Raw genomic sequence first — 22,745 nt, forward strand, 5'->3', positions numbered from 1 at the left:
TATTACGATTGTTATAGTTCTCTTTGTATACCACGTTGTCAGTTCAGCACTCCGGTTGTAATATGACCAAGCCGTGCAAGCTTACTGTTGAGAATGCAATGTATAGTTGTACAGGAGAAAAGCAATCTTGCCTCAAATCAATGGCAACCTTTTGTAGGTCTATGAACTTAATTTACACTTTAGGTTTACACGGTGCTTTGTTTCCGAAGTACCTGCACTCATGAAAATGTCTGTATGTGTCAGTCACTTCATATTCTTTTCCTACATTATCAATTGTGTAATGTGTTTTTTGAACAGGTTTGATTCATCGAAGTGATCACTTGTGCTGCGTTCAGTCAGTTCACGTGAGCCGCTCTCTTGTGTGATGTCCACGGCTTTATTTAATGTTAGCTAAGACCCGGCACTTAAAAGTTTCTCGCTACAGCAATTTTAACTCCGTTACAAAGTGACCCAAAGTCTCGTTTATACCTCGTGTCTTCTCATTAAACTTGTATGTAGCGAATATGGTATTGCAAACGGCAGCGGAAGCGTTTCTATAAACTTAATTTAAACTTACAATTTACACCGTGCTTTGTTTCCGCAGTAGCTACACTTATGAATATGCTTGTATGCGTCACTCGCTCGCTTCTTATTGTTTCGCTGCCTTCTCAATTGTGTAATGAATGTTTTCTTCAGCGCTCTTTGGGGCTCTTCCTTGTTTTGTACGTACTGCGTTCACAGTCAGTTCACGTGATTACGTGGGAGGCGTGATGACACGATACGCAACTCCGCCTCCCACGGCCAGCGAGCTGCAGTACATTACAGTATATGGATAAAAAAGAGGTTCCAGTTATGACCATTATGCGTAGAATTTCAAAATGAAACCTGCCTAACTTTTGTAAGTAAGCTGTAAGGAATGAGCCTGCCAAATTTCAGCCTTCCACCTACACGGGAAGTTGGACAATTAGTGATGAGTGAGTCAGTCAGTCAGTCAGTGAGTGAGTGAGTGAGTGAGTCAGTGAGGGCTTTGCCTTTTATTAGTATAGATTACATACAGTTCGTATGGTCTGGAACGGATTAATTGTGTTTACATACAATCCTATGGGGGAAATTGCTTCGGTTCACGACCAAATCGACCATGAAACCGAGGTTCCACTGTATAGAGATGTCATGTTATTGAAAGGAACTACTCTGGGCATCTCTCTCCAAGGAGGTTTCGTTTTGCCGACGTGCTTGCATCATTTGTGCATTAGCCGGTAAGCAACTGTCTTTCTTCAGAGGTTTCGTTTTGCCGATGTGCTCGCCTCACTTCTGTATTAGCGGCTAAGGGAGTGACTCTTTCGTTGGAGGTTCTGTTTTGCCGACGTGCTGACCTCACTTGTGTATCTTCGGAGAAGGAGCCAGACAGACAGACAGACAGACACTTCCATGCATGGACTTTTAAATATAAGATGATACAAAAAATTTGGATGGTTGTTTAAATAAAATGCTACTTCCGGTTGAGTAATTTTTCTCAAATTTCATATTTGTTTGCTTTTTATCATTATAAATATCCATCTTACTAACCGAAGGTTGTAAACCGGATATGGATGCAGGGCGCTGGGCCAGTGGCGTAGCGTAGTGGGGGCGGCACTTTTAGGGGGCGGCAAAATTTCACAATAAATAATAATAATATCTTGTAAAAATTTGAACCATACCTAAATAAGGGGGCGGCGGAATTTTCCTCCGCCCCGGGAGGCTGACACCCACGCTACGCTACTGCGCTGGGCGCAGGGCACATCGAGGCGCACGCGCACTGCCACACTGCAGCGCATCACACGGCGTAAACCGGATATGGATGCAGGGCGCAGGTCTGAACTTGCTGTGCTCCACTCTGCCAGCGGTCGGTGTCAGCAAAGGCAACGGAATCACGTCTCCACAAAACGAGACCGCTTTACTACAGATATGCATATGTAATTAAATGACATTTCCCCAGACACACCCACCCTCCATGATATGTCATCCATCCAGATATCGGACGGAACAGAAACTGATTGCCATTCTTGGATATCCGATTCGCTGGCGAATCGCAGGCTTACTAGTCTATACAAAACTGGAATCACCTATCTGTAATTATAACCATAGTTTACTTGAAAATTCGCAATAGTATTCAGTTTCAAGTACTACTGGATGTGGCCCAAAAGTTGATAGGATTCCTTATTTTTGATATAAAGCAGGTGTACAAAATCTCACTGACCGGGGGTTTAAGCGTTTTCGAGTTATCGTGTTTACACGCAGACAGACATCATTTCAAAAAATGGTATTTTCAGACTCAGGATGGTCTAAAATGTCGAGATTCATCAAAATCTCGAGATCAAATATATTTTCACGATTCCTATACTTTCTCTATATGTGAAAGTAAAAAGACACACAAATCAATAACAACTCTGCACATGTGAAGAGTACTGGCGGGCACAGCTCAGCTCCGACAGAATACAAAGCCCTCCTACATACTGTATAAAGTGAAGTAGATTGAAGTATAAATCGTATAATCCTAAAGAGTGGTCAGAAACAGAATCTTAATATGTCTCACTACTGTGGCACTAGAGGGCACTGTCACTTCTCTAACCCTGCAGACAAACGTCCAGAACACCAAGTAAAAGCACTAGAAATATTTTTAATTTCTTCTTTTCGATATTGTGCCACAGTAGACACCACAATCACCCCCAATAAAAAATAAATCAATAATCACATCTCCCAGCAGCTCCGTCAGTCTACCTCCCAACTCCGGCTCAGCTTGCTGGGTCTCGCATAGTCCTTTATATAGTCCTTGACCCGGAAGTGCTCCTGTCCTTCAGTCCATGTGATTCAATAGCACTTCCGGGTCAGATGAAGACTTCTATTTTTGTTCAGCCCGGAAGTACTTCTGCTCTTCCGTCCCCGTGACTTGGGAGTACTTCCGGGCTATAAGGAAAATAAAAATTCCTGCATCTCCCTGCAGTGTCACACGATGGCACCCACGGTCCCCAGCAGGGTTGTGAATCCAAACTCCATCTCCCATGATGCCCTGCGGGAATCCGGGGCACCTCTATGCTGCAGGGAGGACTCCATCTAACGGCCTGGATGTGTCGGCCGGGATAAGCTGCCGGCCGTCTATCACACTACAAATATTCATTTAGAGCAGGATGGCCTTCTGATGCAGCAGCAAATCCCCATTAATGATCGCAGAGTTTGTCGTCCTGTCAACCCCATGATGACAAAGCCATTCAGTTGACAGAATCATACTGCTCTAATTCCTTTTAATATACTGCATATAAAATATTGCCTGTTTGTCCTGAAAATGCCTATTAGCAAAATCTAGTGGGGAATTATTCTTAATCATCTAATAACTAGACATTGTTCTAATAAATCAAATGCTTGACTGGAATGCAATCTTTCAAGCTCTGATGCGGCATAATGAGGCTTTTAAGTCAGAACCACCTGAGCTGCTGCCAAATGCTCACTTCTAATAAATTACAGAATAAATATTGTATACAGTACAGTGTGTGCGCTTCAGTGTTTACTTCAAAATGCTCTTCTGTCCTGATCAGGGGAAGGTACGGTAGGATCTGCGTTAGATGGCGCCACTGGCTTTCTTGGAGGAGTTGACTGACTGACTGAGTCTTGCTGGGGATTTGTGGACCCCTTCACCAGCTGCACACTTTATTGTGTTGTAGAGTTCATTTTAAAGGGAGAAACATGCTACTTTTTTCCACATCAGTCATGTCGGGGTCAATGTTCGAGTGGCATACCCATCATAAACCCGTCCCAAAACGTCCTATTTGTTTGTCACCGAGATGGGCACAGCGTCGAGTGAGAGACAATAAACAGTTTTGACAAGTGAAAGAACACAGTGCATATTTATTAAAACAAAAGCAAAATGATAAAGTACAGTGCAGAAAGTAATGAATAAGTCATGATATAGTCCATAAAAAAGGAAGTGCAATTGTGGAAGTTAAAAACAGTCAATAAATACTTTAAAAATCCCCTTTTTGAAATGCTTCATGGCAGCAGGTTAGTCTCCTCGACAAAATAAGCATGGCTCATTCTCTGTCTCTCCCACTCACGCTGGTGGGTACACTCTAGCTGCAGACTCCATCAACCGACTCTCATCCCGTCTGCCCTCTTTGGCTTCGGCTGAGACACACCTAGCCGGCCCTCTGTCCTCCTGTATCGGGAGGGTTAAACTAAGCTCCCATGTTGAAGAAATAAATACGATATTAACTAAGAACCTCTTATGAAGTCAGAAATCACCCATAAAATCAGGCAGGAGGAAGCTTGTTCAGGTATCTTTAGCCTCCATAGCCATAGACCTGAGCAAGTGTTAGTCCCGAGTGTCACTCAGGCAATGGTACAGACACGTCTCACATAAGCGTTAGACCCAAGGATTAGTCGGGCTGTAAAAGTGCTAATAGCATCAGACCCGAACATCACTCAAGCAATGGTATAGACGCGTTACGTGTGAGAGTTAGACTTGAGGTTTACTCGGGCTGCAAGAGTGCTAACAGCATCAGACCCGAGCGTCATTCAGGCAATGGTACAGATGCGTCTCACATATGTGTGAGACTCAAGGATTACTTGGGCTGTAGAAGTGCTAATAGCATCAGACCTGAGTGTCACTGAGGCAATGGTATAGAGACGTGTTCTGCATAAGCGTTGGACTATGAGGTTTACTCGGGGTGAAAGAGTGCCAACAGCATCAGACATTAGCGTCACTCAGGCAATGGTATAGACGCATTACGCGTATGCGTTAGACCTGAGGAGTTCTCGGGCTGTAAAAGTGCTAACAACATTAGACCCAAGCATCACTCAGGCAACGTTATAGACGCGTTCCACGTAAGCATTAGACTTGAGGTTTACTCGGGCTGTAAAAGTGCTGATAGCATCAGACCTGAGCGTCACTCAAGCAACAGTTTAGACGCATTACGCGTAAGCGTTAGATTTGAGGTTTACTCGGGCTGTAAGAGTGCTAACAGCATTAGACCCGAGCATCATTCAGGCAATGGTATAAATGCATTACGCGTACGCGTTAGACTTGAGGTTTACTCGAGCTGTAAGAGTGCTAACAGCATCAGACCCAAGCGTCACTCAAGCAACAGTATAGACGCGTTACGCGTACGCATTAGACTTGAGGTTTACTCGGGCTGTAAGAGTGCTAACAGCATAAGACCCGACTGTCACTCAGGCAATGGTATAGATGCATTACGCATACACGTTAGACCTGAGGAGTTCTCGGGCTGTAAAAGTGCTAACAGCATTAGACCCGTGCGTCACTCAGGCAACGGTATAGACACGTTACGCGTGAGTGTTAGACTTGAGGTTTACTCGGGCTGTAAGAGTGCTAACAGCGTTTTTGCCGGGCATTACTCGGGCAACTGTATAGGCGTGTCTCACGTAAACGTCAGGCCCAAGTGTTACCCAGGCGTCTTTTCCTAGGCTCATAATGGCGTCTCGTAAGAAACGCCTCTAATCAGCAGTGATGACGAAGTGAATCTGTCCTCAGGCAGTGAAATTGAAATGGACAGTGAAAACAAAAGGGATTCTGGGAATCCGAAAGGCCAGACAGACACATTCAGTGTGCTGTTCATATTAGTATTCTCATTCATCATCATTATTATTATTTGTATCATTATCATACTTTCTACACTTCTGACTTTGTACTTTTAAGTGTTTTGCATGTTTTAGAGTAGATAGATGAGATTTAATAAAAATGTCATTTTTCAAGCCAAAAACTGCAACGCTTTTTATGTTTTTTTTGAGAAAGAATGTAACACTAAGGAGGTTAACTTCTCTTCCTGAGGAGGGAAACACTCCACCACAACAGTCTGTTACAGAAGGTACAGTCTCATATATATAGACAACTGAATTTAGACAGCAGGGCTGAATTAACGCTGACATGACATTCTGACGTTTACTCAATAGCTTACACGCCTAAATACACCTACATTAAAGTTCTCATTTCGTTACATTCTTGTCCAAGAAATAATCTCCTAAGTTTAGCTCTTATTATTTTATGGGATTCCTGTGTACGTCAAGTCTTTGGCTGGGTTTATACTTGACACCCAGAACGCTTATGTGTACGCATCATGGCTGCCACGCATTCCCAGCGCTTCTTCTGTCACGTCCTCTGAGCACGACATGCGCATGAATTGCAGTACCAACAAAAATTTGGGCGGCGTGTGTGTTCAAGTTTTGGTACGTGATGTCAGCATCGTTGTTTACTGTGTAGCAGTTGAGGTTCCGATCCACCTCTTGAACCCTCAGGTACCACTCCAAACACCAGGTAAAAGTACAAATATTGTTTATTGTACAATAATTACGTGCACCAAGCACCCTCCACTCCACACTACTCATATAATCAATACTATTCTCAATACAATAATCACAATACTCTCTCCTCCGCTCCCAGACACTTAGCCACCCTACCTCCCAGCTCAGCTCCATGTCTGGGCTTTCCCAGAGTCTTTTATACCCCCTGACCCGGAGGTGTTTCTGTTCCATTACCCACAAGTCCTTATTCCTTCCGGGTCAGGGTAAACAGTCCTTATCTTCAACCCGGGAGTACATCGTTACTTCCTGTCATGGGATTATGACGCACTTCCGGGTTATAGGGCATATATGAGTCCACGAGCCTCCCTACAGCGACTCCCGGTGGTCCCCAAGGTATCCAGCAGGGCTGTGCATAAAAACTGCATAGTCCATGAGGCCCTGCTGGAATTCGGGGCCCGTCCATACTGTCGGGAGAGTTCCTCCTGGCGGCCTGGGGGTGAGGGCGGGAAACTCTTGCCGGCCATCCATCACAACTGTCAACACCTCCACAGTGACAAATATGTCTGTCAGAACAGCTGGCATCCAATCACCAGCTCTTTGAAAGTGGATGTGGAAACGTGGAAGACGGAATGGAAGCAAATTCGAGACAGATACGTTCATGCAAAGCGGAAAACATCCGAGAATTCGGCTGTTGCCAGATAACGAAGGATCCAACAGGATCAGTGTGTGTGCTTCGATGTCTGATGAATAGTTCTATGTGGTGAAGCAAATCATCAAAGTTAAATGCTGACATACGAAAGTATTCGTGGTGCTTTTCTTCATCCATTGCTCGCACAGGCGATACAAGCATTGCATATTCCTCATCTTATTGGCGTGATAAATTTGAAGGTCTCACGTGCCATCTTCTGGGTCGCGGTTGGCATCATATTTCGCAGCAGCATCAGAAAGCAAAGAATTTTTATCTTTAACGTCTTTTCTTCCCTCAACTTGCAACTCTGCCAAACTGGACGTTCTTTTCTCACTGTGATGATTTCTTACACTGCCACCTGGTAGAATTTTCCATATTTACATAAAGTGCGTGCACAAGTATAACTGCTGCGTCCTCAAGCGCTCACGTCACGTAACAGTAAGCATATCCAGGGCCTTACAGAGTAAATGACATCAGCCAGTTTCCTTAAACCCCCACCTAGGACATTTTTTCCTCTTTGTTGCTCGCACAACCTTTAGCTGTTTCCCTAATAAGCTTGCTTAATCCTTTTCGCTAATTCTATGATAAATGTTACATTTTTTAATATAGACAGGATAGCAAAACACTTCAAAGGCAACAATTAGACCACCAGAATAACTACATTACCCCTTGGTCTCCTTTATTTTCTGTCACACCCACTCTTCCAATAAAGCTCAGTAGAGACCCCCTTGGAGCGCCACTGCCTTTGCTCCCTCACTGGGGTCCCCTGTCCTTGTCTGCCCATGCTTGCTCCACCAATGTTGCCTTGAAGCTCCCACAACTTATACTCCAACGTCTTCCCATACTGCTCATCCATCCATCCATCTATTTTCCAACCCGCTGAATCCGAACACAGGGTCACGGGGGTCTGCTGGAGCCAATCCCAGCCAACACAGGGCACAAGGCAGGAACCAATCCCGGGCAGGGTGCCAACCCACCGCAGGACACACACAAACACACCCACACACCAAGCACACACTAGGGACAATTTAGACCCGGAAGCGAACCCGGGTCTCCTAACTGCGAGGCAGTAGCGCTACCACTGCGCCACCGTGCCACCCTACTGCTCATCCTCCACTGTTAAATATTAGCGGGCACAGGTACATAACTATGCACCCCGGAATGCCAATGAGGCAACTAACAAAAACTTGTGTGTGTTGTGAATTTATGATCTGCTGAGCATCTCATTCACACCCGACAGCTGCTCCGCAATGCTATGACACACCTGCATGATGCCCACCGAGCTCACCACACTGTTGTTTTTTTGCACCACCATGGATCTCAAGTTGTGACAAATCTACACTCAGGAACAAAGAAAGACAAAGGGCAAACATGTTTTCAGAAAGGTTTGCAAATTTATTAAAAATCAAAAACTCTCATTCAGACCCTTAATCCAGTATTTATTTGGGGATTTTCATGCACAACCATCTCTAAGGTTTACAGAGAATACTCTGAAAATGGAAAATATCCAGTGAGTGGAAGTTCTCTGCTTTGTTGATGCCAGAGGTCAGAGGTGAATGGCCAGCCTGGTTTGAGCTGATAGAAAGGCAACAGGAACTCAAATAAGCACTCGTTACAACTGAGGTGTGCAGAAGAGCATCTCTGAACACACAACACGTCGAGTCTTGAAGCAGGTGGGCTACAGCGGCAGGTGAACACTCTGGGTGCCACTCCTGTCAGTTTAGAACAGGCAACAGAGGATACAATTCACACGGGCTCAAGAAAACTGGACAACAGAAGATTGGAAAAACGTTACCTGGTCTGATGAGTCTCAATTATCTGCTGCAACATTTGGATAGTAGGAATGTTTCCAGCACCTTGTTGAATCTCTACCACAAAGAATTACGGCAACCCTACGGGGTTGGAGTAGTGGCTCTGAGTCTAAGGATTTGCACTGGCAATCAGAAGGTTGCCGGTTCGAATCCTGTAAATGCCAAAAGTGACTCTACTTCGTTGGGTCCTTGAGTAAGGCCCTTAACCTGCAATTGCTCCGTTCTGGGTTATGACGTGTAAGTTAATGGACGCTTGGTGGCACTATTGCCCCGTGAAACCCAACAGACAGATGCAGACACTGCTTTAAAAGCACCCAGAAGTATTTTAATATTCTTCAATAAAGTGCCCAAAAGCACCTCCACCATCATAAACAATAAATCAATAATTAATAAATCATAAATAACCAATCCTCCACTCCCAGCAGCTCTGTCACACTCCCTCCCAACTCCGGCTCAGCTTGCTGGGTTTCAACCAGTCCTTTAAATAGTACTTGACCCGGAAGTGCTCCTGTTCTTCTGTCCATGTGAATCCATAGGTCAGACGAAGACTTGTATTTTTCTTCAGCCCGGAAGTACTTCTGTTTCTCCATCCTCGTGACTGGGGAGTACTTCCGGGCTACCGGGAAAATAGAAATCCCCGCGTCTCCCTGCAGCATCCCACGGCACCCAGCAGGGCTGTGAAGCCAAAACTCTATCTTCCATGGTGCCCTGCAGGAATCCGAGGCACCGCCATGCTGCAGGGAAGACGCCATCTAGCGTCTTGGATGTGTCGGCCGTCCATCATAGACGTTAATCTGCATCCAGCCCCGCATGTAGGCCCTCCAACCTGCAGGGAAATACCTGGGGTATTGGTGGCAGAATTGGCACTCCGGCTGCCATAAAAAAACTCACACTGGTTCCATTCCACCTGAACTAGTGTGGTGCTCAGGTGTCTCCTGTTGCACGGCTGCACTCGGGTCCTAATCTGGGATCCTGAGTTGGTTTGTCATGTGGTGGGTGCATCAATGCGCTGTATCAGCGTGTGCTCCTAACCTCTCTCTGAGGTCCAACCAGGTACTAGCAATAATAAAGTGGCCGGTGAGTGTATATATATTTTTGTTTTGCCACCACCGTAACCTATCATCTATGGGGAGGAGCGAAAGCTTTAGAATCGTCAAAAATTTCAATCTCTGGTTTTTGATGGATCTCAACGTTTTAGGGTTCTTTGATACTGAAAACATTGATATCTTGATGATGGGTGTGTATGTCATAGCTTCCTGAGGACGGTTGAGAGCTAAAACGGCTGGACGGAAAAATGCCAAACTCAAAACCTAAGCCTGTTATGAGATGATAATGTGCTGATTCATTTTTGAGGCAAATCGTGCAAGAGAGAGACGCACTCTAGAAGAACCCTCAAATACGGTAATTCTGCAATTATGAATTTTTCTTATCAATTGCTCTCGTAATGACCTATTTTATGATCAGAAAGATCAGTATCCATCCATCCATCCATGTTCCAACCCGCTGAATCCGAACACAGGGTCACGGGGGTCTGCTGGAGCCAATCCCAGCCAACACAGGACACAAGGCAAGAACCAATCCCGGGCAGGGTGCCAACCCACCGCAGAAGATCAGCATTAGAGTGGTAAATAATTACTGAAATATTATTGAGTATAGCGGGTTGGATAATGGATGGATGGATGGATGGATGGATAGTTCAGGTAACTTGGTTCCTAGGGTGCAAAGCCTACTGACGTTCACATCTGAATTATGTTTGACCACAGCTGTAACATCCATCCATCCATTGTCCAACCCGCTGAATCCGAACACAGGGTCACGGGGGTCTGCTGGAGCCAGTCCCAGCCAACACAGGGCACAATGCAGGAACCAGTCCCGGGCAGGGTGCCAACCCACCACAGAAGATCAGCATTAGAGTGGTAAATAATTACTGAAATATTATTGAGTATAGCAGGTTGGATAATGGATGGATGGATGGATGGATGGATGGATGGATAGTTCAGGTAACTTGGTTCCTAGGGTGCAAAGCCTACTGAAGCTCACATCTGAATTATGTTTGACCACAGCTGTAACATCTAAAATGTTATTAAAGTAGACTGAGAATTTCTGAAGTATCGAATACATAGAACAGAAAAAACGGAGCCTCCTAATGGACAGTAGGGAGCCAGTTACGGCCCAGGATATCCTAATCTAAGGTAAGGGTCTCGGGTCTGTAAAATACCCATAGAGGTCAATGGAGAACAATCTTTAAATGCCACTGGGATGGCGATACCCTGCTCAGCATTGAAGGATTGGAGCCTCCATAAGGTGGTTTCTCCCACCACTTTAAGCCTGACCCATATAAGTGGCAGGACCCCTGAGTTTATGGAGCAGACTGACAAAATCTCCATTTAACAGTTGGGGGTGAGATTTGGCCTCATGGCTTAGCTCCTCTGTGACCTCCTTTTGCACCGGACCTGAAACATATGGCGTGCTTAAGGAGGACAGTCTGATAAAAGCCTCCGTTAATCACCTACAGTGCAATCCCTAGCCTCATGTGCCCCTATGAGGAATGTTCCCCTCTCTTGGTCTTCAGCTCACATTTTCTAGTTTTAAACATTTACAGTCTCTACCAGTCTGGGACAAAACTATATGGCTATTTAAACCAGGGTTTAAAATGGTCAACTGTCACAACATCTTATAAAGAAAAGTGTGATGATGAAAAGCCCATCATGGTCCAACATTTGCTAATCGTAATACAGTACATGGTGCTACTATAGAAAATAAGAAAACGGTACTTAACAGGAATCACTGAACATTCACAAATCATACAATAAATACAATGTGGCTGGACTCCAAAAAAGATAAAGAAAAACACTTAAGTAAAAGATCAATGGAAGATCAAGTGTACCGAGTTAAAACTGAACTTATGGCAGTGTTATTAGAAAAGCACCTTGTGAAGCGCGAAGTACTGGCTTGCTCCAACGCCACCTTGCTCCTCACCGGTCCAAAGCACCAATCTTAGGGTTCTCTTGGGGCGCAAACCTGTTAAGTATAAATAAAACATTATTAGCCCTTAAGATACAACATACAGACGTGGACAAATATGCTGGTCCCCTTACAGTTCATTGACCAAGAGTTGTATGCCCCCTGAAAAGTGACGAAATGAAAAGCAAGCGTCCCATAAATACCTGCAGGCCTCTTATATGTCATCGAGTAAAGCAAAGCGAGTGTGACAACAGATCAAATAACACTTATTCTGCAGAGATATTCTAAAATGGCCCGGACACATTTGTTGGCACCCCTAGAAAAGATCCAAAATAATTGAATTTGAGTGATTTTTTCGAATGAGCCATTTACTCGGATTCATATCACACACATCTTCAATCGTGCAGTCAGTCTTTCAAATTTAAATGCAAAATTCTGTTTGGTGTCATACACTGACCATGGACCAGAGAAAGCAAAGTAGACGTAGCAAGCCTGCATAGCATTAACATGGGGTTCGCTTTCTCGACTGCCGTCGTTATAATACAGGGACTGGATAATGATAAAGGAATATCCCTTCAGGCATTGTAGTTGATGGCTAAGTCTGAGAGGACCCCGTCGGGTAGGAATTTCAGCTGCCTAAACCTCAGCAAGTGCATATTGGTGGAAAAACCTCGTCCATCATCACCATCAACACTGACACCCCGCAGGGCAGCGTGCTAAGCCCCCTGCTTTACTCACGTAGCTAAGTACAGTGCTAACGCCATCCTCAAGTTTGCGGACGATATCACTGTAATAGGTCTGATCAGCGAGGACGATGAGACGGCCTACAGGGAGGAGGTCAGACTCCTGGCAGAATGGTGTCAGGACAACAACCTCACCCTCGATGTTAGCAAAACTAAGGAGATGATTGTGGATTTCTGCAAACAGGCAACAGAACACAGCCCCATCTACATCGGAGGGGAGGCTGTGGAGCAGATCAGCAGCTTTAGGTTCCTCGGAGTCACCCTCACTGATGACCTTAAATGGTCAAGTCACACTGCGGCAGTAGTCAAGAAAGTCCAACAACGCCTCTTCTTCCTCAGGAGACGGAGTAAGGTCCGGATGTCCCCCAGAACCTTGTGCAGAATCTACAGGTTGTACTGTGGAATCCATTCTGACAGGATGCATCACATCCTGGTACAGCAACTGCTCCGTTCAGGACTGTGGTGAACACAGCACAGCAGATCACGGGCACACAGCTCCCTGCGATCCATGATATCCACACTACATGCTGTCTCAGGAAAGTGAACCATATCAGGCGGGACCTCAGCCACCCTGCACTGTCACTTTTCACCCTTCTCCCATCTGGGAAGTGACTAAAGTCCATTCGGACGCACACCTCCAGGTTCAGGAACAGTTTCTACCCAACTGCAGTCAGACTCATGACAATCGCTAACCTTGCGTCACCTCCACTGCTACCTGCACATATACTTCTGCCACTGTCTCTATTTATTCCTAGGAGTCTGGTTTTATTTATTTACTTATTATATTCATTTATTTATTGTGTGTGGCACATGCAAGCAAGTATTTCATTGTACATGGTACTTGTACTTGTACACATGACAATAAAGAACTGAAATTGAAATTGAAATCTTTCTAAAACGACCAAAGCAGCAAGTGGGACGTTTTAATGGGAAGCCTTTCTTTTCAAAGGTGTACGGCTGACCAAGGGGGTAGGAGGAAGCAGCAAGGCAAGGAGCTCAGTTAGCTAAGCCTAGGAAGTCAGCGAGATCAAACTTCACCCAGGGATGTCTACTATTTGTGGAGTGGCCACCCAGAAGAAAGGAGACAGCGAAGTGAATCCCTGAGAAGATGCAGGGGGTTTCATTATGTGGCTCGGTGGTCCTCCGGGATCTCCCGTTGGAGAGTCGGACTCGTTCTTAAATTCCTCAGGATAGCAAGAAAGGAGCCACATCTACCTGCTGTCCGTTTTTTTTCCCACATCATACAGTGAGAACTGTAAGACAGAATTCTTCATCGTTGCTCCCTGACTGGGCTTAATCATTCTCTTTCTGATTTTCTTTTCTTTTTACTTTACTGTATACGAAGTATAGGGAAAATATTGGAATCGTCCAAAATTTTGATTGTGAGATTTTGATGAATCTCGATGTTTTTGACCTCCCTGAGTCCAAAAACATACCATTTTTAGAATTCTGTGTGTGTGCGTGTGGGTGTGTAAACACGATAACCTGAGTACGCTTTCACTTTGTGAGAACCGGTCCGAACACCATCAGACAGAGACCATGTCTTTATAAAAGCACACGTTTATTTTCTCAAACTCCCACACAGCACACAATGCTCCCGCACCAAACACCCCTAATACGGGCCTTCCTCTCTCTGTCCGTGGGCCGCCTTTCCTCTCTTCACGGGATTGTAGGGAGGTGGCCCCTTTTATTTCCACCCGGATGTGCTCCAGGTGCTTGATGATGTTCTTCCGGCAGCACTTCCTGGTGTGGCGGAAGTGCTGCCCTTGCATCTGGAAGCACTCCGGGTGTCGCTGGAAAGATCTTCCCCCACCTTCCCAGGTGTGGCGGAAGTGCATGTTTCCAGGGCTCAATGAGGCTCGGGGTGCCTCCTGGCAGTGGCCACGGGCCCCAGTGGGCTTAAGCCTCTTTGCTCCTTTCCCGAGGTCCCCATCGCATCCAGGGCGGTTGCCCCCTCATGGCCGGGGAGACATATAAGCCACACCCCGGTCCTTCCAGGAGTCCCAGCTGGGTCTGTCTCCCAGCCTCCTGTGACAACTTAGGTCAACCAAATTTTGCATACAAGTATTAGGTACAAAACGTAGATTTCTATCAACTTTTGGGCTATTTCCGCTAACCGAAAGTGGTACTTTACCTTTTACTCATGCAGCTGCAGAGTCCGATTTATTCAACTTTACTTTTATAATAATTGTTCACTATATTATTAATTTGATTTGATATGTTGTTGATCTCGGATAAGCGGAAGAGGATGGATGGATGGATGGATGGTTCTTTGATGTACGTAATATAAAAAATATACAGTGCATCTGGAAAGTATTCACAGCGCATCACTTTTTCCATATATTGTTATGTTACAGCCTTATTCCAAAATGGATTAAATTCATTTTTTTCCTCAGAATTCTACACACAACACCCCATAATGACAACGTGAAAAAAGTTTACTTGAGATTTTTGCAAATTTATTAAAAATAAAAAAACTGAGAAATCCCATGTCCATAAGTATTCACAGCCTTTGCTCAATACTTTGTCGATGCACCTTTGGCAGCAATTCCAGCCTCAAGTCTTGTTGAATATGATGCCACAAGCTTGGCACACCTATCCTTGGCCAGTTTCGCCCATTCCTCTTTGCAGCACCTCTCAAGCTCCATCAGGTTGGATGGGAAGCGTCGGTGCACAGCCATTTTAAGATCTCTCCAGAGATGTTCAATCGGATTCAAGTCTGGGCTCTGGCTGGGCCACTCAAGGACGTTCACAGAGTTGTCCTGAAGCCACTCCTTTGATATCTTGGCTGTGTGCTTAGGGTCGTTGTCCTGCTGAAAGATGAACCGTCACCTCAGTCTGAGGTCAAGAGCGCTCTGCAGCAGGTTTTCATCCAGGATGTCTCTGTACATTGCTGCAGTCATCTTTCCCTTTATCCTGACTAGTCTCCCAGTTCCTGCTGCTGAAAAACATCCCCACAGCATGATGCTGCCACCACCATACTTCACTGTAGGGATGGTATTGGCCTGGTGATAAGCGGTGCCTGGTTTCCTCCAAACGTGACGCCTGGCATTCACACCAAAGAGTTCAATCTTTGTCTCATCAGACCAGATAATTTTCTTTCTCATGGTCTGAGAGTCCTACAGGTGCCTTTTGCCAAACTCCAGGCAGGCTGCCATGTGCCTTTTACTAAGGAGTGGCTTCCATCTGGCCACTCTACCATACAGGCCTGATTGGTGGATTGCTGCATGGTTGTCATTCTGGAAGGTTCTCCTCTCTCCACAGAGGACCTCTGGAGCTCTGACAGAGTGATCATTGGGTTCTTGGTCACCTCCCTGACTAAGGCCCTTCTCCCCCGATCGCTCAGTTTAGATGGCTGGCCAGCTCTAGGAAGAGTCCTGATGGTTTCGAACTTCTTCCACTTACAGATGATGGAAGCCACTGTGCTCATTGGGACCTTCAAAGCAGCAGAACTTTTTCTGTAACCTTCCCCAGATTTGTGCCTCGAGACAATCCTGTCTCGGAGGTCTACAGACAATTCCTTTGACTTCATGCTTGGTTTATGCTCTGACATGAACTGTCAACTGTGGGACCTTATATAGACAGGTGTGTGCCTTTCCAAATCATGTCCAGTCAACTGAATTTACCACAGGTGGACTCCAATGAAGCTGCAGAAACATCTCAAGGATGATCAGGGGAAACAGGATGCACCTGAGCTCAATTTTGAGCTTCATGGCAAAGGCTGTGAATACTTATGTACATGTACTTTCTCAATGTTTTTATTTTTAATAAATTTGCAAAAATCTCAAGGAAACGTTTTTCACGTTGTCATTACGGGGTGTTGTGTGTAGAATTCTGAAGAAAAAAATGAATTTAATCCATTTTGGAATAAGGCTGTAACATAACAAAATGTGGAAAAAGTGATGTGCTGTGAATACTTTCAGGGTGCACTGTATATCATTGTCTTGCGGTTTACTCCTCAAATATCCATCTCCATATCTGAGTATACGAGAAAGTGGAGGGATTGAGTGTTTGGCCTCGTCCTGGGAAAAAAGGGGCTCAGAAAACATGTACTCAGTCACCTTTTTATATACATGTATAAATGTTGGATTCTGGATTGTAATAGACTTACCTACCATCTGGGATTCATTCAAATATTGGAGAGTGTGGAGGGGCGGAAGAGGGGTTGAGGACCGAATGTTTTTAATGCTGGTATATCTTTTGAACATTGTCCACTTCCCTCTTGGGTGGTGAAGTGTAGTGATAGCACCCCTTATAAGGCAATTGTTACAAAGAGAGTTGTCACAGGAGATCAGAAAGAAAATGTGAAAGGCAAAGGCTAGAAGACCATCATCTCCAAGCAGCTTGATGCTCCTGTGACAACAGTTGCAAAAATTATGAAGAAGTTTAAGGTCCATGGAACTGTAGCCAACCTCCTTGGACACGGCCACAAGAAGAAAATTGACCCCAGAATAGGCAGAAGGACATTGAGAATGATAGATAAAAAAAGCCAAGGAGAACTTCCAAAGAGATACAAGCTGAACACCAAGCTCAAGGTTCATCAGCGTCTGATCGTACCATCCATTGAGTGACAATGGGATCAATGGAACACGACCCAGGAGGACTGCATTATTGATAGAAAAGCATAAAAAAGGCAGACTAGGATTTACTCAAAGCATATTGACAAGCCAAAGTGCTTCTGGGAGAACGTCCTTTGGACAAATGAGACAAAACTGGAACTTTCTGGCAAGTCATATCAGCTCCACGTACACAGATGAAAAAACTCTCATAGAAAACACTATCATTCCTGCTGTGAAATATGGAGGAGGCTCGCTTATGTTTTGGGGCTGCTTTCCTGCATCTGACACGAGGTGCATTGAGTCTGTGTGGGGACTGTCAGGATAATCTGGAATGAAACGTCCTGCCATTGTCACAAAGTTCTGTCTCAGTCACAGGTCATGGTTAGTGACACAAACGCACACAGCTACAGACACCCAAGAATGGCTAAGAACAAAACATTGGACTACTCTGAAGTGGCCTTCTATGAGCTCTGATTTGAGTCCCATCAAACATCCATGGAGAGAACTGAAACATGCCATCTGGAGAAGACTCCTCAAACCTGACACAGCGGGAGGACTTTGGTCAGAACAGGTTGGCCAAACGACCTGTGGATAGGTGCACAGGTCTCATTGAGAAACTACATGTTTGCAGTGATTGCCTCAAAAGGTTGTGCAATCAAGTATTAGGTTAAGGGTCTCATCGATTTTGTCCACGACATTTTCATTTGTGTCATTATTTGAAATATTCTGCTGAATCAAAACTCGAAAGCAAAGTCTGATTTTGTTAAATACAGAATAAACAACGATGGGTGCCAATTGCTTTTGTCCATTTCAAGTTTCCTTTTTATTCACAAGCCAGAGGTTGACAGTTATCCTCCCTCTTGTGGGGCTTTTTGATATATTTGTTGTTTTGCCAGTTCCTCCTATATGGGGGTCTGCTTTGATTGAAGCCAGCAGATAGTGTTTGGGGCCTAGTTGAGCGTAGGTGTGCCTTGTCTGGGCAAGTCAATCAACGTCCAGGCCTGCTTCTGAGCTTATGTTAGGAGGCCTCACACCCTCTTTGCCTTGCTTGAGACTCCATTTCTTACAACATACTAGACAATAAATAAACATAACTATATTAACATAATGGGCGGCACGGTGGTGCAGTGGGTAGCGCTGCTGCCTCGCAGTTGGGAGATCTGGGGACCTGGGTTCGCTTCCCGGGTCCTCCCTGCGTGGAGTTTGCATGTTCTCCCCGTGTCTGCGTGGGTTTCCACCCACAGTCCAAAGACATGCAGGTTAGGTGCATTGGCAATTCTAAATTGGCCCTAGTGTGTGCTTGGTGTGTGGGTGTGTTTGTGTGTATCCTGCGGTGGGTTGGCACCCTGCCTGGGATTGGTTCCTGCCTTGTGCCCTGTGTTAGCTGGGATTGGCTCCAGCAGACCCCGTGACCCAGTGTTCAGATTCAGAGGGTTGGAAAATGGATGAATGGATGGATATTAACATAAATGGGCAGCTCGGTGGCGTAGTGGTTGGGGTTCCTCCCACAGGCCAAAGACATGCAGGTATGTGGACTGGCGATGGTGAAACTGGCCCTAGCATATGTGCATATGTGTGTGTGTGTGTGTGCGCGTGTGTGTGTGTATGTGTGTGTGTCCAACCTTTGATGGACTTGGCGCGCTGTCCTTGCCTTCTGCCATATGCTTTCTGGAATGGCTCCGACCCAGCTGAGGTCCTGCTGAGGATTACGCAAGCTTACAAAATGGCATTGTATATAAATATAAATTACATAAAAAAACAAAAAGATATGAAAAAATAATACTTCAAAAACTATAGAAATAAACCAAAAGAGAAAACCAAACATAATCCAGGGAAATATAACACCATCCTTATTAATTAAGAATTTTGTTAATGAATTGGGAGAGCATGGGGGGTCATGAGGTCTCTGAAAAGGGGTGTGTGGCTCTCCTGATATCTCTGCAAAAGGACAAATGTCCAAGTCTTTAGAGTCCTGGTGCTTCCTGTTTTGCTATATGGTTGCGAGACATGGTCGCTTATCCAATGACCTGAGATGAAGACTGGACTCCTTCAGTACTTTGTCTCTTCGGAGAATCCTTGGGTACCGTTGGTTTGACTTTGTGTTGAATGAGTGGTTGCTCATGGAGTCCTGAATGAGGCACATTATTTGCATTGTGAGGGAGCGTCAGTTACAGCACTACGTACATGTGGTGCGATTCCCCGAGGGTGATCCGGCTCACAGGGTCCTCATTGTTGGGGATCCAAGTGGTTGGACCAGACCAAGGGGACAACCACATAACACATGGCTGTGGCAGATAGATGGTCATTTCCAGAGGGTGGGACTGGACCACGTGTCTGCCTGGGGGGTTGCTGAGCTGTTTAATTGTGTACCTGCTACTATAAGAGACGCCCCCTCGGTCTCAGCTTTCAAATCCCTACTTCAGTTTAGCACACCCTGACTAAAGCTGCTGACTAACTGTACAGACTGCATCTCTGTTGTTAGTCATTAGCACTAAAACATAAGTAATACCTATTCCATTTCTCTTCTCGGTACTCAAATGTAACACCATCCATACTAAGTAAGAATGCAGTAAAGTGGGCCACTGGGCACATCTTACCATCCATTCCCCTGAAGGATTACTGATTCCCATAGGGGGGTGTTGGATCCCAACATCAAAGAAGGCAAAGCAAAGTGCCTCTCTGAAGAGGATCCCATCCCCATCTTTAGCTTTTCGCTGTGTAGTTTTCCTCCATTGCTCCAGGATCAGAAGGAAATGCCTCAGAAGGTTTCAGAGAGGCATTCTGAATTTACACAAATTTTGCAATAAGAATGTAAAAATTCAGCTGTGTCCTGCCAAGTGCGTCCTACGCGGTAATGGACTTCACAGCAAACAGACTCTGCAGATTTTCTGAGGATAAACCGAGGTTTGTGACCATCAGACTGTGACTGAGTTTCTGGCTATTTATTTTCCTCTATCTGTATGAACCGTGGCAGTTTAGTGATATCACGCAGCTTCATGCCGAAGCCCATTTTTGATAAGTAACTTCCCTCTCGGAGAAAATGTGAAGAATACAACATAAGGAACGCTGGTGGGGGGGGGGTGGATTCTTCTCTCACAGACATTAGGAGTAATGTCAGGTTTACATTTGACACTCTGTATGGCAAGTTAAAGAGCACAGCTGTAAAACATGGGGTGAGGCTTAACGTTTGGGGGGGGGGGGGGTAGACTCTGACCCATAACCCTCACCTGGATTAAGCCAAATGGATAATGGATGGATGAATTAAAAGCTCTGGATCTCACTTTTCCCTAAATCTGTCCAGGCACTTATCTTTGTAAGCTTCAAACGTCTTAACCATAGAACACATTTTAATGCAGTACTTGATTCTACTCTCCATGGTCAGTTTGTTTCTCACTCCCTCACACCGCCACTGCCACCTCTAAGCAAACACCTCACAAGGCACTGCTTATCCTGTCTCCTCTTCCTGTTTGCATCAACTCACCAATCGAGAAGGGTCCAGCTGCAGACCTCCGGAGCCCCGTAAATCAGGGCTGTTTACATGGCACATGATCCGAGAAGCCCCCAGCACTACTTGACTGTGTTGCTACCTGAGAGACAGTCGTACTCCGTGACACGCCCACTGCAAGACACACCTCCTCGACAGTCGTCATTATTCATGAGTCAGATAACTCCTCCCACAAGCCTAATATTAGCCACAGTGTAAGGATGTTTCATGACAACGGATAGCAAAGGTACACTTTCAAAATGGTTTTGTGGAGAAAGGCACAAATGACCGGGCGTAACGCGTTATGTCCCTGTCATATAATGCAAAGGCTCTATTCTGTTTCTCTTCTTGATTGTCCGTCACGGTCAGTCTCTGTTAACCATCAGGGCCCAAAAATAAATAAAGCGCATGCAAGCACCTGCCTATTACTGTCCTACTCCTGCTGTGCTCTGCTGCACATTAGAACAACTCTCCGTTGTGCTAGCGCGAAGTGTTCTCCTCCAATGCCATGCATCAGGCCGCGTTTTGAAATCAGTTACGTACCTTCAGTTTTAATAGCGTTCCGTAGCTTTGCTCTTTTATTATAATTAATCTACTATACATTGTTATGGCTGATAAACGTAAGCATGTTGTGTTGGAATTGTCACAAATAATTGAAATTATTAAACGTTTATGAAATGGCAAAAGTGCTTCAAGTATTGCTTCAATTAGTAGGAAGAACAGTGAACGATATAAAGCGTAGTGCCGAAAAATGTGTCGAAAATGGAAACCACTGATGGGAATGTTCTTCTGTATTATAATTTTCTTTTTACATTCTGTTATATTATGTTTTGTTAATATATTGTGACGTGCAGGCAGCTTGTGATGCGCTATGGGGGAGCAGAAGGTGTGCAATACTGTAAATGATGGATACTGGCTGAAGGGCTTCTGTTCTGTGAGGGGTGGACATGAGTGACAGTTGAAGTTAGGAGAGAAAGGAAGGTGCGGCGGGTAGAGATTCAGGAGACAATAAGCAGGAGTGCTTGCGGTAGAGAAAAAGACAGAACGTGAGTGGCAGGAGATCAACTGATTGGTGGGGAAAGCTTTCTCTTGTTGTTTTGGAGGTGTGCTCCGTAACCCAGATAATGGAGTATAAGACAGGGCAGTGTTTGTTACAGAACAAAGACTTCAGGTAAAAATGTAGAAAACTCTAGTACCTCTGAGTTCTGCTTTCTTATTACGCTGGTTGTTACAATATTATATGAATGAATTAATTTTGTTAACGGATTGGGAGAGCATGGGGGGGTCATGAGGTCGCTGAAAAGGGGTGTGTGGCGCTCCCAATATCTGCAAAAGGACGAAAGTCCAAGTCTTTAGAGTCCTGGTGCTTCCTGTCTTGCTATATGGTTGTGAGACATGGACGCTATCCAGTGATCTGAGATGAAGACTGAACTCCTTTGGTACTGTGTCTCTTCAGAGAGTCATTGGGTACCGCTGGTTTGACTTTGTGTTGCTCATGGAGTCCCAAATGAGGCACATTACCTGGATTGTGAGGGAATGTCAGTTACTGCAAGGGTGATTCGACTCACAGGATCCTCATTGTTGGGGATCCGACTGGCTGGACCAGGCCAAGGGAACACCCACATAACACATGGTTGCAGCAGATGGATGGTCATTTCCAGAGGGTGGGACTGGACCACGTGTTTGCTTGGGGGGTTGCCAACCGGGATCCTGAGCTGTTTCATTGTGTACCTGCTACTATAAGAGATGCCCCTTCTGTCTCAGCTTTCAAATCCCTACTTCAGTTAAGCATACCTTGACTAGAGCTGCTGATCAACTGTACAGACTGCATCTCTGTTGTTAGTCATTAGCACTAAAACATAAGTAATACCTATTCTGTTTCTCTTCTTGGTACTCAAATGTGGCACTTGGTGCCAGTGCCCACCTGCCAAGTTGTTTTGCCTGCCTAAGGTAAAGTCATCTCTGATGGAGGATCGCAGGAATTGTCAGGTATATGGGTCCTTTCATCGGATTGGCTGGCCCAGCGCTGACTCAACTGTGGAATGGCCAAGAGGGTAGTGATGGGTCGTTCTTGAACGAATCTTTAATGTGACTCGGGAAGAACGAGTCGTCTCGTGGGAGTGATTCGTTCAGTCGCCCATGCGCATTTGCGCAACTTTCTATAGTTTTTTCAAGTCTTCGGGTTTTTCGAATCGTTTGTTCATCACGTGACAGCCCCATAAGCTTAAC

At 45.2% G+C, this 22,745-nt stretch overlaps 1 protein-coding gene across 2 annotated transcripts in view; it reads right to left on the minus strand.

Annotated features, from left to right (window-relative positions):
- LOC114663484 (carboxypeptidase Q-like) overlaps positions 1-22,745 on the minus strand; it is a 579,359-nt gene that overhangs the window by 24,227 nt on the left and 532,387 nt on the right. For both annotated transcript variants that reach the window (XM_028817238.2, XM_028817240.2), the window contains exon 6: positions 11,696-11,787. In XM_028817238.2, the coding sequence (XP_028673071.2) occupies positions 11,696-11,787 (92 nt within the window). The remainder of the gene's footprint in view (positions 1-11,695; positions 11,788-22,745) is intronic.

The sequence above is a fragment of the Erpetoichthys calabaricus genome, chromosome 13, assembly GCF_900747795.2.
Source record: "Erpetoichthys calabaricus chromosome 13, fErpCal1.3, whole genome shotgun sequence".
Lineage (NCBI taxonomy): Eukaryota > Metazoa > Chordata > Cladistia > Polypteriformes > Polypteridae > Erpetoichthys > Erpetoichthys calabaricus.